Source organism: Geospiza fortis, unplaced genomic scaffold, assembly GCF_000277835.1.
Source record: "Geospiza fortis unplaced genomic scaffold, GeoFor_1.0 scaffold237, whole genome shotgun sequence".
In the NCBI taxonomy this organism is placed as follows: domain Eukaryota; kingdom Metazoa; phylum Chordata; class Aves; order Passeriformes; family Thraupidae; genus Geospiza; species Geospiza fortis.
In genome coordinates, this window is record NW_005054319.1 from 4,695,301 (window position 1) to 4,708,084 (window position 12,784).

Below are 12,784 nucleotides of genomic sequence, written 5' to 3' on the forward strand. Positions count from 1 at the left end.
TGCTGCTGCTACCCCAACCAGGTAGGCATACCCCACCTAATCCCGATTATTATGGGAATAAGACTGTCAAGACTAGACAGGGACATATACGATAACTTTAAATTTTTCTTAGCAGTCCACAGAAGAAAGGCCCAAAATTGTGAGTTTAAAAACCTCCTAAAATGAGTGTTTCAGAACTTTCTGGTGACTGTAGCCAGTAGCGCCGTGCCAGGCCCTGCCGCAGCCAGGGCCCCGCTCTCACCCGCCCACCGGGCGCTGCCCAGCCCGGCCGCTTGTGCCTCACCAGCTGCAGCCCCGGCTCGGCCCTGTGCAGTGCTGCAGAGCACGGCACGGACTGTGGAATCTTCTCTGCGGGATTTTGGAATTTTGTGAGTGTCATGCTTTATGACCTAGCTACCGGGGGACCCTCTTGTCATGTGTCTGCTGCCTGCTTTCCGCGTGATTCTCAAAACGCTCAAAGCCAAAGAGCACCGACTGCCGGCGCTCGGCCCCTCCCTGGCCTTGCGGGTGTGGCAGGAATCCCGGGGGTTTGGGGCCACTCTGCAGTGCAGGATCCCTTCCCAAACCGAGCCTGTTTTTAACCCCTCTAACCCTGGGGATGGAACTCGAGGGCGGAACCTGTCTCAGACACAGGAAGCAGTGCACATTGCAACCCCTGCCCCTTCGTGTTCCTTCCCCTGTCCTCCCACAGACTGCCCTAGAATAGAACTTGACACAAGTTACTCAGCGACCCTGTATTCCATTCTGCCTCCTCTGCTTGGCATCCCTCTCGGATCCCCTCTGCCTTCCCTGCTCCTTCACCACCCCAGCCTCTCACCTGTCCATCTGAATGTCCTGTTGTATTACCTGCTAACCACCCTCCTAACGTCTATGCCACCAGGGGCACCATGTTGCCTCAACGTTCCCCCTTCAACTCTACCCCACCACTCCTGACTACAACTCCCAGCATGCCTCGGGTCACGCCCCTCCTGGGCAGCCAGAGCCACGCCCATCGTGGTCCCGGAAGCGCTGCTGTCCAGCATGGCTGTGCCCATGTCCCCATTGCTGTGCCCATGTCCCCATGGCTGTGCCCACACCGGAGCACAAGCTCTGCCTTTACCCTTCCAGCAATAACAACACTGTGCTTGCATCCTCCCCCCTCCTCAGAAGAAAACCTAATCCCTTCTAGAGCCAGTGATTCCACTGATCCGTGGCAGAAGAGCCAGACAAGTATGGTAAAGAACAGAAGGGGTAGGGCTGGTCCTACATGGGAACCTCGAGCCTACAGGGAAATACTAAACTATGTAAGGCTGCCAAAAACTATGGAAAGGCTTCTCCTTTCTTGAGCAGTCTAATGCAAGCTGCTTTCACTGCATATCTTTTAACCTCTCATGACTTAAAGCACGTGATGACTGTGCTGCTGTCTCCAGCTGAATTCACCCTGTGGGAAAGGGAGTGGAAGAGATTGTTAAATCAATCGTTGCATGTTAAACCAGTTGTTACTTTACAGTGCTGAAGACCAGGCACAGGCAATGCTAACACTAGAACGCTCAGCTGGGGAGGGAGCACATACCCAGCCCCATGATTAGGCTGCAAAACTCCCAAAGCCAGTGCCTGATGATAAAAATGCAGCAAGGAAAACACTCATGCAAATGCCTGATGGTAACACACCTGCTCCAGACTTTGTAGATATAAAGCAAAAGCCTAGTAAAGCATGCACAAAGGTAAAGTTTTGGCTCCCCTTCGCCAGACTCATCCACAAGCAATTGTTTATGATTATATGGATAATATACTTATTCCAGCTAAAAATGATCCATCTTTACATTCAACTTTGAAAGCCACTGTCACAGCCACCCAACAATGTCCTCAAAGAATACTGTGAGAACCTTCAAGTTTTTAGCACTTTCTCACCTGCAAATGTAGAGGTGAAAATGAGGACAGGAAACTGAGGAAAAGACCCAGTAATGGCAAAATTCTCAGAATGAGAAGTGAGACTCAAAAATGATTATTCCTGATTTACTGATACCATTGGCTTTGCTCAGTGATCATCAACATGAGGAGTGCAGATAAATAACATTTTCCTGGCCTGTCTACTGTGGACAGGAGAGATGAGGAGCTGCTGGGGGAGATCCTCTTCATTCATTTCACTCACCTGTTAGGACGTGTTTCCCATAAGAGGCACTGTAAGGATCAGCTGTTCCCTGGAGATGTCAAACCTGGAAACTCCTTCATAAAGGTTTTGGAGTGAAACTCTTCTGACTTTATTGCTCACTTCTTCTGGAGTAATGAGAAGAGAATGTGGCACAAAACAGACCAAGCAGCAGAATTCTTCCTGTGGAGTAACTTTTTTTCTTGTAATCATTTACACCGCTGTTAATTGTGCATAATTTGCACCTTAACCTAACTTTTCCCTTCAGTTTAACCATTTAAGTACATCACAAATTCATCGTGATGAAGAGAAGCATTAAAAAGAGATGCATTTTCCCTTCCACTCGGAAAGAATTTGAGACTGTTACAGTGGTAGGTTTTGGATGTTAATTAATTGGTGATACCCACCTCAGGACAAACATATCTTCTTATTAATTTCTCATTTATTTGTAATTTTCAAAGCCTTGTAGTTTCACCCATTTTTTAAATGAAGATGTTTATACAAATTGTAGTAAAAAAAATTAGAGCTCTGTATGCACCTGAGTCTTTCTCCCATTCCACACTTTGAGTCACTTTCACTTCCTTCCTTCTGAAAATTTGTAGGTTGATGGCAAAAGTGGTCCCAATACCACATATCCTCAAGAATGTTTTCTCCTTTTTCTTCCACAGTTTGTTTTTCCTGATGTTCTCCTTCTGCTCTGGGTCATGACAACCCGCTCTGTGTCTTGTGTTATGGCTGGTACACACGATGGAGAATTTCTCTCCTCGTTTTCCAGATCACTCTTGCTCTTTTTATACCTTTGCCCACTCTTTGTTCTTTAGAACCTTTCTCTGGATTTTCCCAGTAGCTGTCTTTGGCAGCTCCTGAACAAACTCCACCTGAAAGGCAAAAATGCTCCCAATGTAGCCAGAGAACTTGTGGGTAATTTCCCAGGTGCAACAAAAGATTGTGAAAACATTTTTAGCACGGGATAGCTGGGGATGAACAGATGGGAAGCTGCACAACCAGGGCTGGAATGGTGAAATTCCTTACTACACCTTGTAGCTACTGCACAGACAGCACTTGCAGGGAGATGTACCATGGTCTCTAGGAGCTGAGTGCTGCAGCTTTCAGGACAGGGAGTTCCTGGTGGCTTTCCTAGTGAGAAGAGATGGATTCCAACCCACTGATGCTGGCAGGAACTTTTGCTTTGATTTGGCTGTCTGTCAGAGGAGAGCTCAAGGTAGAACTGGTTAGAATGGAATGCCTTGCCCATTTGAGCTGCTGTGAAAATTGCAGCATTCCATGAAAGAAAGACTGGGCCCACATGAAGTAAAATTTCAAGACCATTTCTTCCCCCTGGGTGCATTCTAGCACACACAGCCAACCAAAGGCTGCAGCTGCAACAGACTCTGTCATCTACTTTTATTTTATTTAATGCTGGTTGAAGTGTTTGTCAGAAAGGTGTTGAAAAAGAGCTGAGGTGGGACAAAAAATGCTCAGTTTCTGATACAATGAGAGAACCTGTCTTTTTGGGCTGTACTTACCTTCCTTGGATACTTGTATGGTGCAGTCACCTTCTTGACATGTTGTTGAAGCTCATGTATTAATTTTTCTGGATCATGTGATACAAAAGCAGGAGCTAGAACAATGAAGGCTTTGACCACCTGTGCCACAAAAATGAAGGGGTTCCATTAACTTCCAGAGGTGGCAATGAAGGAATACATTCGTTGTGAAAAGTGAAAGTTAAAATTCAGAATGCCAAATCCTTTTCTCTAATTTCCCTTTTCATTAGCTATTTGTTATCAACTGCTATGTTATGAAGGACTCATTCTGCAGCAGAGAATGAGTCCTTCATAGCTATTTTTTTTCTATTTTCCACTTTTTTTTCTAACTTTATATATTATTAAACTTTCAAGAAGTTCTAGTACAGAAAATAAAGAGAGATTAAAATCTTGTCCCAGTTGTTCAAAGAAATGTTGCAAAGTTGGAAAAATATAAAGCAAAAATTCAACACTCTGGATATCATTGCCACCATATGCTTAGTGGTAAATGAGAAATAACCAAAATTTCATTGCTTAGACAAAAAGATCACATGATTAATCTGAAAAACCAAATTTTTCCCCACATAAAACCCTGCAAAGAAATAATTCTGAAATTGTAAGATCCGTCAAGGTATGGATTTTAAAAATGTTTATGCCCACCTAATTTCAAAAGTCTGCAACACTGAATTCCAAGGAGTCCTGGTACATAGAAGGAAGTTGATACTTAGTAGAAAGGGTATTTCTTTTGCATTTTTTCCCTATTTTGCTTTACCTCCCCTCGCACTGGGTCGGGACTGCTGACCACAGCTGCCTCCACGACTGCTGGGTGCTCCATCAATGCACTCTCCACCTCAAAGGGGCCAATGCGGTACCTGGGGAGCACAGAGACAGCTCAGCCCAGCAGCAGGGACCAGTCCTCTGGGCCTTCCAGGCTGCATTTCACCAGGCAAATCTACAGGAGATGCCTTACCCAGCAGAGTTAATGATATCATCAGCTCTTCCAACAAACCAGATATATCCCTCTTTATCCATAAAGCCTCTGTCCCCGGTGAGATAAAAATCTCCTTGCACAGAGGCAGCAGTTTTCTCTGGATTGTCCTGGCAACAATCAAACATTTCCAAAAAAGTGTCTTATTGTTAGTGAATTGTAATGCATTTCCTTAGCAGTGATGCTAAAAATGAACAAAAAATTGTACTCAAAATGAGTGTATTCAATACTGCTTTATATTTTCACTGAGGTATCACTACCTCAGAGCAATATGATCATCTACATGTGAGGGGTTTGTGCTGTAGCTTGTGTTTGTGCTGTTGATCTTGTGCACATGTTGTGTGCGACAGGCATTTGTACAAGGGTTTCTCTGACTGCAGTGCCTGATGGAATGGGGCTACCTCTGACAGTGGTATGAGGGAATAAAATACCTGTGCCTTGGAAAGCCTCCCTGAGCTTCTGATGTGGAAGAGTAGAATTTATGGGCTATTCTTCAATAATGTTTAAACAAAGATAGGAAGGGAATAGAGGGAAAAGAGTGATGCTCTGAACATGAAGTGCATGGCACATATCTGGAACATGGTATCCCCTGGTTCATGCTGCATTTTGAAGCTACACTCTGTCGGTCAGTCTGTTCCTCAAACTATGCACTGATCAGGCTCAAAGTCCTCAAGTAACCCAGTGAGACTTTTTATGAGGATCCTGCATGGAATTCTGCTCCTGGCAGACCTTTGCCCTGGGTCTCTCCTGGGTCCCTCAGCAGACACAGACACAGCAAGTCAGGCTCACCAAGTACTCGGAGAACAGACAGAAGGGCCGTGTGGGTTTCACTCGGACAGCAATGGTGCCCTCTTCTCCTTGAGGCACAACGGCCCCATGCTCATCTACGATCTGCAGAAAGGACAGACACAGCAGGGCTGCTTTGATCAGCTCACAGGAACATCTGCTGCAGCCCAGTGCAGGGCACAGAAGGGACACAGCACTGCCTTACTGTTCTACCCACAACTGCCTCATACCTGCACATCATAAGGCGGAACAGGTTTTCCCAAAGAGCCAGGTTTAATTTTCATTCCTTTCAGATTGGCACAGATTGCCACCTGCAGAATAGATTTTTTAAATATTTTTTTTACATTGTTGCAACATCTTGTAAATTTTATTATTGTTTGCATTAGGCATCTTCCCATGACTTTGTTGTGACAAGGGCTGAATGGGGACCAAAGCACTGTATTTCTCAAGAACATCAGAGTCTGGGATGTGAGCTGCTTTAATATTGTTCATTAAAACCTCACACAGGACAAATTGATACCCAGAGCAAATAATCTATTTTAGTTTTGCTTTTCAAGTAAAGATGGTGAAGGGTTTTACTACCAGTAATTACATTTATTGCAAACGTACTGTTTCGGTCTGGCCATATCCTTCATGGATATCCACCCCTGTCTGGATTTTCCACTTCGCCAACACTTCAGGATTGAGTGCTTCCCCTCCAGTTACACAGTGCTTCAGACTTGGGAACTTGTAGCTTGAGAGGAACAGCAAATGAAATAATTTTCTTAACTCTTGCAAAGAACAGTAAATAGACTTAACCAAACAGCCTCCCTCAGCTTTCCAAGGAAGTATACCTAAAACTTCACAAGCTCCTTTGGAAATGACAATCATCATCCTGTTGTGCACACCTTGACTAGAATCCGAGACTGCTTGAGTTGCCACTGAAGATGATGTGGTTTATCTCTGTGGCAATAGAAGTAGGTTTTCCTGCTGGAAAATGCATGAGCAAAAGTGTTTCCTTGGGAGAGCTGACATAAGAGGAGGAATCTGAACAAGCACATCAAATGTGTGTGGAAAGCTCAGTTATGTGCCAACATCTAAGATCAGATATAACACAGAGAATTTTCTAGAGCAAAAGGAAGGATAAATAGATACACAGAGGCTGAACTCTGCTAAACCTGGACTGGCTTTTGGCAGGATGAAAGACCTATGTGACAAGAATGAGTACCTTACCAAGATGTGAAAACTCCTTGCAAACCGCTTCTCACAAGCTGGGTATTTTACAGAGTAACAAGCCAGGAAGAACAGCTGCCAAATAACTCTCAGCATGTGGAGCTCCTCTAACTGCTCCCTTCATTCTCAAGCATGTGAGAACAACTCCATGGTGCCCCAGTAACTCCCTGATCAATGCCTCCTAAAAGATTGACTTAAATTGAACTGTGAAGCCTAAGTTCAGAGGAAGTGACAGCTTAAAAAAAAAGAAATCTCCTTTGTTTCCTCTGTGCTGTCTATTCAAAGACCCAGTCCTGAAGCCCAGGTAGCCTAGGTGTGGCTAATTCTTCTCCCATTTGAAAACGGAGAGTGTTCTTTACTGAGAGCAAGCTTTGCTAATTAGGTTTCCTTGAAGTGAGAAAGAGAATTAAGGAACCTAAGGAACTAAGCATGCAGAGGTGTCCCAGCATTACACCCCAGCCTCCCTCCCCTCCCTGCTGTACCTGCTCACATCATGTTTGACCAGCATGAGGAAGGCAGTGGGAGCCGTGCAGAAGGTGGTGATGGGATATTTTGAGAGAGTCTAGAAAAATAGGAAATTATTGTGCTGAAAAGAAAGTGTGATGCTGGGTATGACCTTGTGAATGTGCAGGTGATTAACACAATTTACATGCTCAAATGTCTGCAAGATGAAAACCCTAAAAATGCTGTACCAGGTAGTTCAACTCCTGCATAATATGGAACTTTCTGTCCAATGGAAGTTACTCATGTAAATGAAGGACCAGTGAGAGCAGTAGTTCCAGTTAAGGGTTTTTTGGGGGGTTTTCCAAGGTGTCGGTGTCCCAGGCTCAAGCCTAATTGATGATAGGGAACTATACTACAACTTCTCCAGTATTATTCTTGGGAAAGTCAAGGTTTCTGCCCCACACAAGAGGCCAATGTTGAGGAGAATCATCCAGCTGAGTGGCTTTGAAAAAAAGCTGGGAAGAGGAACAGGCATTCTGGTACCTTTGGATTGCTTGGGATGCGGGGATTACTCACCTGTCCAATAACTTCTGGTTGAAACTGTGGCAAATTGTGTATAAAGACACAGGCTCCACAGATCCATGGTGAAAAAACACTGCCGTAGGCTGATTTTGCCCAGCCAGTATCAGAGGGAAGGAGTCAATTGCATCCAATACCTGATGAAAAAGCAAAGATGAAAGAAATGCTGCAGAGAATGTGAGAGAGGCCCAGGTCACAGCAGGAGGCTTCCATTAGAAGATGTGGTGTCAGCAAGTGGGACTCTGTAGAAAGTTTGAGAGAGTTGAAGAGTCTAAAATATTCTCTGGCTTCCCTTCTTTCCCTCCTGCTTAATATTTTGATCTTTTATTTTTCTTGTGAGCAGTGCAAAACATCTTTGTTTTGAGTTGCAGAATCTGGATCTAGAGCAGAACCCAAACAGATCATCTGGAATAGGTTTTCCCTACCAGGTGCAGTTGAGACATCAGCTAAGTCACAGCTCATTTCTCCAGGAAACTAAACAAGTTACTTCTCTGGACCCTTGATCACCAGCCTCCAACTCAGAATGCTTTGGGAAAGGTATCCTTTAACTTTTGAGATGAGGAAGAAGCAAGATCCTACAGTCATGAAATGCCTGCATTTACTGGAATGTTATGGCCTCATGTTCTGTTCAATGCTGATCACAGCACTTAATCAGGACCCTGAGAGGAACTGCAAGGTAATACCTGCCACTGACTGCAAATCCAATGCCGTAACTGCTGTGGGACTGCAGCACCATTTTTGGGAAGCCCGTAGTTCCGCTGGTGAAATAGATCAGCATTGGGTCTTGACTCCTTGTCTTGACACACTGATGGTCAGGAGATGCAACCCTTCAGAAGAAATTATATATTCCAGTCACTATGTGCAGTTTTCCACCAGGGCAACAGCATTTTTATAGTTTAGGAGATCAGCTGGAAAATTGCTCCAAAGTGAATGATCTCATTAAATAAGGGATTACACAGGTAAGAACAGTTAGAGAGCACATTTTGCTTGTAGCAAGTATGCCCTGTATGCCAGAACTTTTAAGATATGAGCACCTACAGAATATTTCAGTGACTTTGTCTGCAACTGTTTTAGCAAGGGCACTCCAGGTGCTGATTATGGAACAGCAGTCAGGAATCAGTGTCTGCCTCACACAAGCAAAAACCAACCCCCAACTTGAAATCAATAACTAAGGTTATTGTGCAAAGTACATTGATCTTATTACAAATAGTAGATCATTAATATTCAAGAGATTGATGGCCAGTTCAGATCCTCTGAGCTACCAGGACAGCATAGGGAGGAAAGAACTGAGCACCAAGAGCTGGCAATGGGTATTTTCCCATTTAATCAAGAGCCATTAGAATGGGCTCCAGCAGACAAGCTCATAGCAATTGTTTAGAGCTCTCTGCTTTTCTGGTGGTCACAGTGGAAGCAGAAAGCTTTTAAAAACTGGCAGGCTGCTAAGTGAAGCTGAAGGACATGAACTAAGCTCCCAAAACCTGGATTGGACGAACTTCTACCAGTATAGTCACAAATCAGGGAGTTGACAGAGGGGTGCAAAAATGTAACTTATTTGTATTTTGAAAATTACCCCCACAACTCAGCAATGTCACCTGACTGATACAGCTCCTTCCATCTCAAAGAACTGGAACAAAAAGAGCTGGATACTCACGCAAGGAGTTCTTTGAAGTTCAGCCACCCATCCCTGCTCCCCTGGCCTACAATAAGTTTACTTTTCAGGAACTCGCTGCCAGACAGGACAGATTCCACTGCAGGTGCCAGTGTGTCATTGGTAACAATGCACTTGGCCTTTGAAGCCTGGAGTCGGTATAAGATGTCTTTGGCTGTTAGTTGGGATGTTCCTGGAATAAGGACAATTCCTGGAAAAAAGCAAGAAGCAATTGAGAAAACTCAGCATTTCCCAAAATGACTTGATTATTTCTCTCTGTTGATGCTGATTTCATCCATCATGGACAGTTATCAGTTTAAAAGCAGAGCAAATTAGATCTATTGAATTATTAATGACACTAATTATGTAAGTTCTTCCATTATAAATTCAGCTCCCTTCCAATGTATGTGGTCAAGCGTGGCCTTTGGTTGCAGCCATTCAGCCCTCACTGGCTGAATTGACTGATTTTGACTGGACCATGTCTGGCCCTGTGCTTCCTGTGTGCGTGCTGCCAATTCTCCTTCTAGGCAAAAGAGCAGCTGTAGAGGCCCCAACGGAATATTCCTGTTTGCATTTTCTTCACCCTAATCTAATAGATGGCTTGTAGGCTCTATTTGCTCTCTGTCTGCACCCACCAAGTCCGTGAGTCACTCACCTGCTCGCATGCAGGCCACATTCAGGAGCCACCACTCAGGAACACGAGGCAGAATTGCTACAATTCTGTCTCCTCTCCGCAAACCACAGGCCTCAGAAAGGACATTGGCTGTCTTCTTGGACAGAGAGCCAAACTCCTCAAAGCTCCACTTCACCTCCTCTCCCTTATCACTGACCCACCAAAAAGCTGGATTTGCTGGTTTTCTTCCCTCCTTCAACATGGGAGCAGATATTAAAGTGAGACAAATTTTAAAAGGTTTCACTTCAATATAAATCACCCTTGGCAACTCCTTTCTTGGAGTGATACCCATCTTTCTGACAAACAAAATAAAATGATGCCAGTACTATCCAGTACCATTAATAAAATTGTATCATTTGAGATTTGTTCCACCATGTCATGGTTTTGACTGGGATAGAGTAAGCACTGCTTAGCAACAACTAAGTCAAGGAATTTCCAGTTTTTCACACTCTGCCAACAAGTTGGTGCATGAAAACTGGCAGACATCACAGACAGGACAGCTGACCTGAACTGTCCAAAGGGATATTCCAGCCACAGGAGGTCCTGCTCAGTTTATACCCAGTGGGAAGTTGGTTGAGAGGTGCCAATCGCTGTCTGGGGACAGGCTGGGTGTTGATCAGAGGGCAGTGGGCAATTGTGTTCTGCATCTTTCATATTTTCTGTGTTTTCTTTGTTCCTCTCTCTTTTTTTGTAACTTCCCCTTTCATCACTACTATTTCTACTAATACTTCTACAATAATATAATTATTATTAATATTCTTTTTATTACTGTATTTTATTTCAATTCTTAAACTGTTTGTTCCTCAACCCATAGGTTTTACCTTTTTGTCCTCCTGATTCTTCTCCCCATCCCACTGGATGTGTGTGGATGTGTGTGTGTGAGATCCAGGGGCTCTGCGGTTCTCAGCTGACAGCTGGGGTTAAACTACAATTCAATGTCTATAAAATAAAAGACAAATACTACCTTTTCCAGTTGTGTCCACTTATCTAAGACATCACTTGCAAAGTTGAAATATTCTGGCACTTCCTTTTCACCCTGGTTTATAGATTCATAATGGGAAGTAATCTGAAATGTAAGAAGCCTGTTGTTTCCATGGAATGTTCTGGAAGGTGATCTGAGAATCCACAAACACTGAGGAATCCAGGATTTAAGAAATGTTCTCATGATAAATGATGTTTTATCAGATGATGAGGGAAAGGAATCAGGTGTACATCTAAGGAATCAGTCACCTGGAATGAAAGAAAAGACATTTAAAACCAGACAGTTATTGGATGCTGTCTAGTTTCTGATGCTGGATGAGCTAATGCAAAGCAGCTTGAATAAAGAGGTTGTTTGAACACATCCGTGTTTTCCCCATTATTTTATATTCCTCTTTTTCTTGTAAAGGGATTGTACACAGCTTTTCATTAGAATATTTGTCCTTTACTTTGTCAGCTGATGATTGACTCTCATATCTCATCTCTAAAATTTCACTCGCCAGTCCTTTTATCAATATCTATGTCTGGATTCCTGTAAATTTTATGTTACTTTGCCTGCTTACAGAAATGAAATACCACTACTTTTGAAGTGTTTTAGGAGACTATCACCTTGACTTACAAACTGTCTCTATAATTATGTTATGCCCTAAACCTGCACTAGATGGCGAGTCACACTGAATTTATGCAGCAATAAAACTGATGAATCTCTGATTTATTTTCTTATGAGTTCTATTTTCTTTGAGGGCATGGAATAAACACAAAATAGACAGTAGGTGAGCAAAGGTGAAGTGCCAAAGACTTCCATTTGCTTTGCACTTCAGCTGAAGTGTGCAGCTTGGGAAAAGATACATGTTGTAAAATAAGCTTGCAAAGAAAGTGCCAACATTTCCAGTTTTTTCTAGTCTTTCCTACACAACATATAGGTACATGTGGAAGAGACAGAACTGATAATGCCATAGGTATTTAAAGGCCAACCCTGAAAGTCAAGAAAACTGGATTTTCACTCACAGGAGCTGAATCATCAGCTAAACTTGTTTTGAGTGTAATTAAATCCTTAAGGGTGTACCCATATATCTAAGGGAATTCTCCCCCAATTCTATGAAATCAGCTTTGTTTTTAAACTTTTCTGTGCCGTGATGTTGTCATTATTTAACAGCCAGCAGCACATACCTGTCTCCCAGGGATTCTATGCACTTACTTTCACCTTTGCATTATTTATTGCAAGAGTGGGTGTAGTGAGGGCTTCCAGTGCTCAATGCCAATAAATAACAGTAACTGGCATCACTCTGAAATCATTGCATTTGTGAGGCAAACCAGAGAAACTGAGACAGAAAGTGCACACGTCAGGCACATCTCAATGGCTCTTGGCCACATATTTGAGAGGGTATGAGTGGTAACTAAGCAGAAGGCTCTAGAATATTATTGATCCTGAATCCAGGTTTGCCTGCTGACTGGACTGTGACTTCTGCAGAGGGCAGATTTTCCACATTTCTCTAGCTACAAAGCACAAAAAGAAAGCCAAAGCTAGCTAGCACTGATGAAGAAATGCACAGAACGGGATCTTATCTGCTCTGTGTCTAGAAGAAAACATTGTTCTCCACCAGTTGAGTTCCACTAAATCTCACTCCTTTCCTCATTGCAAATCTGTCCTGGCAGGATGGACTGTTGTATGATTCTCCTTTTTCTGCAGTGTCCTTTCAGGACACAGAGGTTAGAAACCCTCTCCACGATGGAGCCTATTTCCTGGTAGGAGGTTTCCAGGAGGGATTTAAGTTGATGGCTGTTTGTTTTAGTGGCAGACAGGGGGAAACCAACTCTCTCAGCA

General features: G+C 43.5%; 1 protein-coding gene across 1 annotated transcript; it reads right to left on the reverse strand.

The window, feature by feature from the left end:
* Window positions 1-2,919: 2,919 nt before the first annotated feature.
* LOC102036355 (acyl-coenzyme A synthetase ACSM3, mitochondrial-like) lies at window positions 2,920-11,215 on the reverse strand. Its single transcript, XM_031056510.1, is given in 14 exon segments — window positions 2,920-3,006; window positions 3,655-3,774; window positions 4,424-4,523; window positions 4,622-4,749; window positions 5,429-5,530; window positions 5,656-5,736; window positions 6,035-6,158; window positions 7,120-7,199; window positions 7,658-7,772; window positions 7,774-7,797; window positions 8,344-8,487; window positions 9,312-9,519; window positions 9,964-10,171; window positions 10,943-11,215. Coding segments are annotated over 14 exon segments (1,725 nt in total). The 5' UTR covers window positions 11,147-11,215.
* Window positions 11,216-12,784: the final 1,569 nt, after the last annotated feature.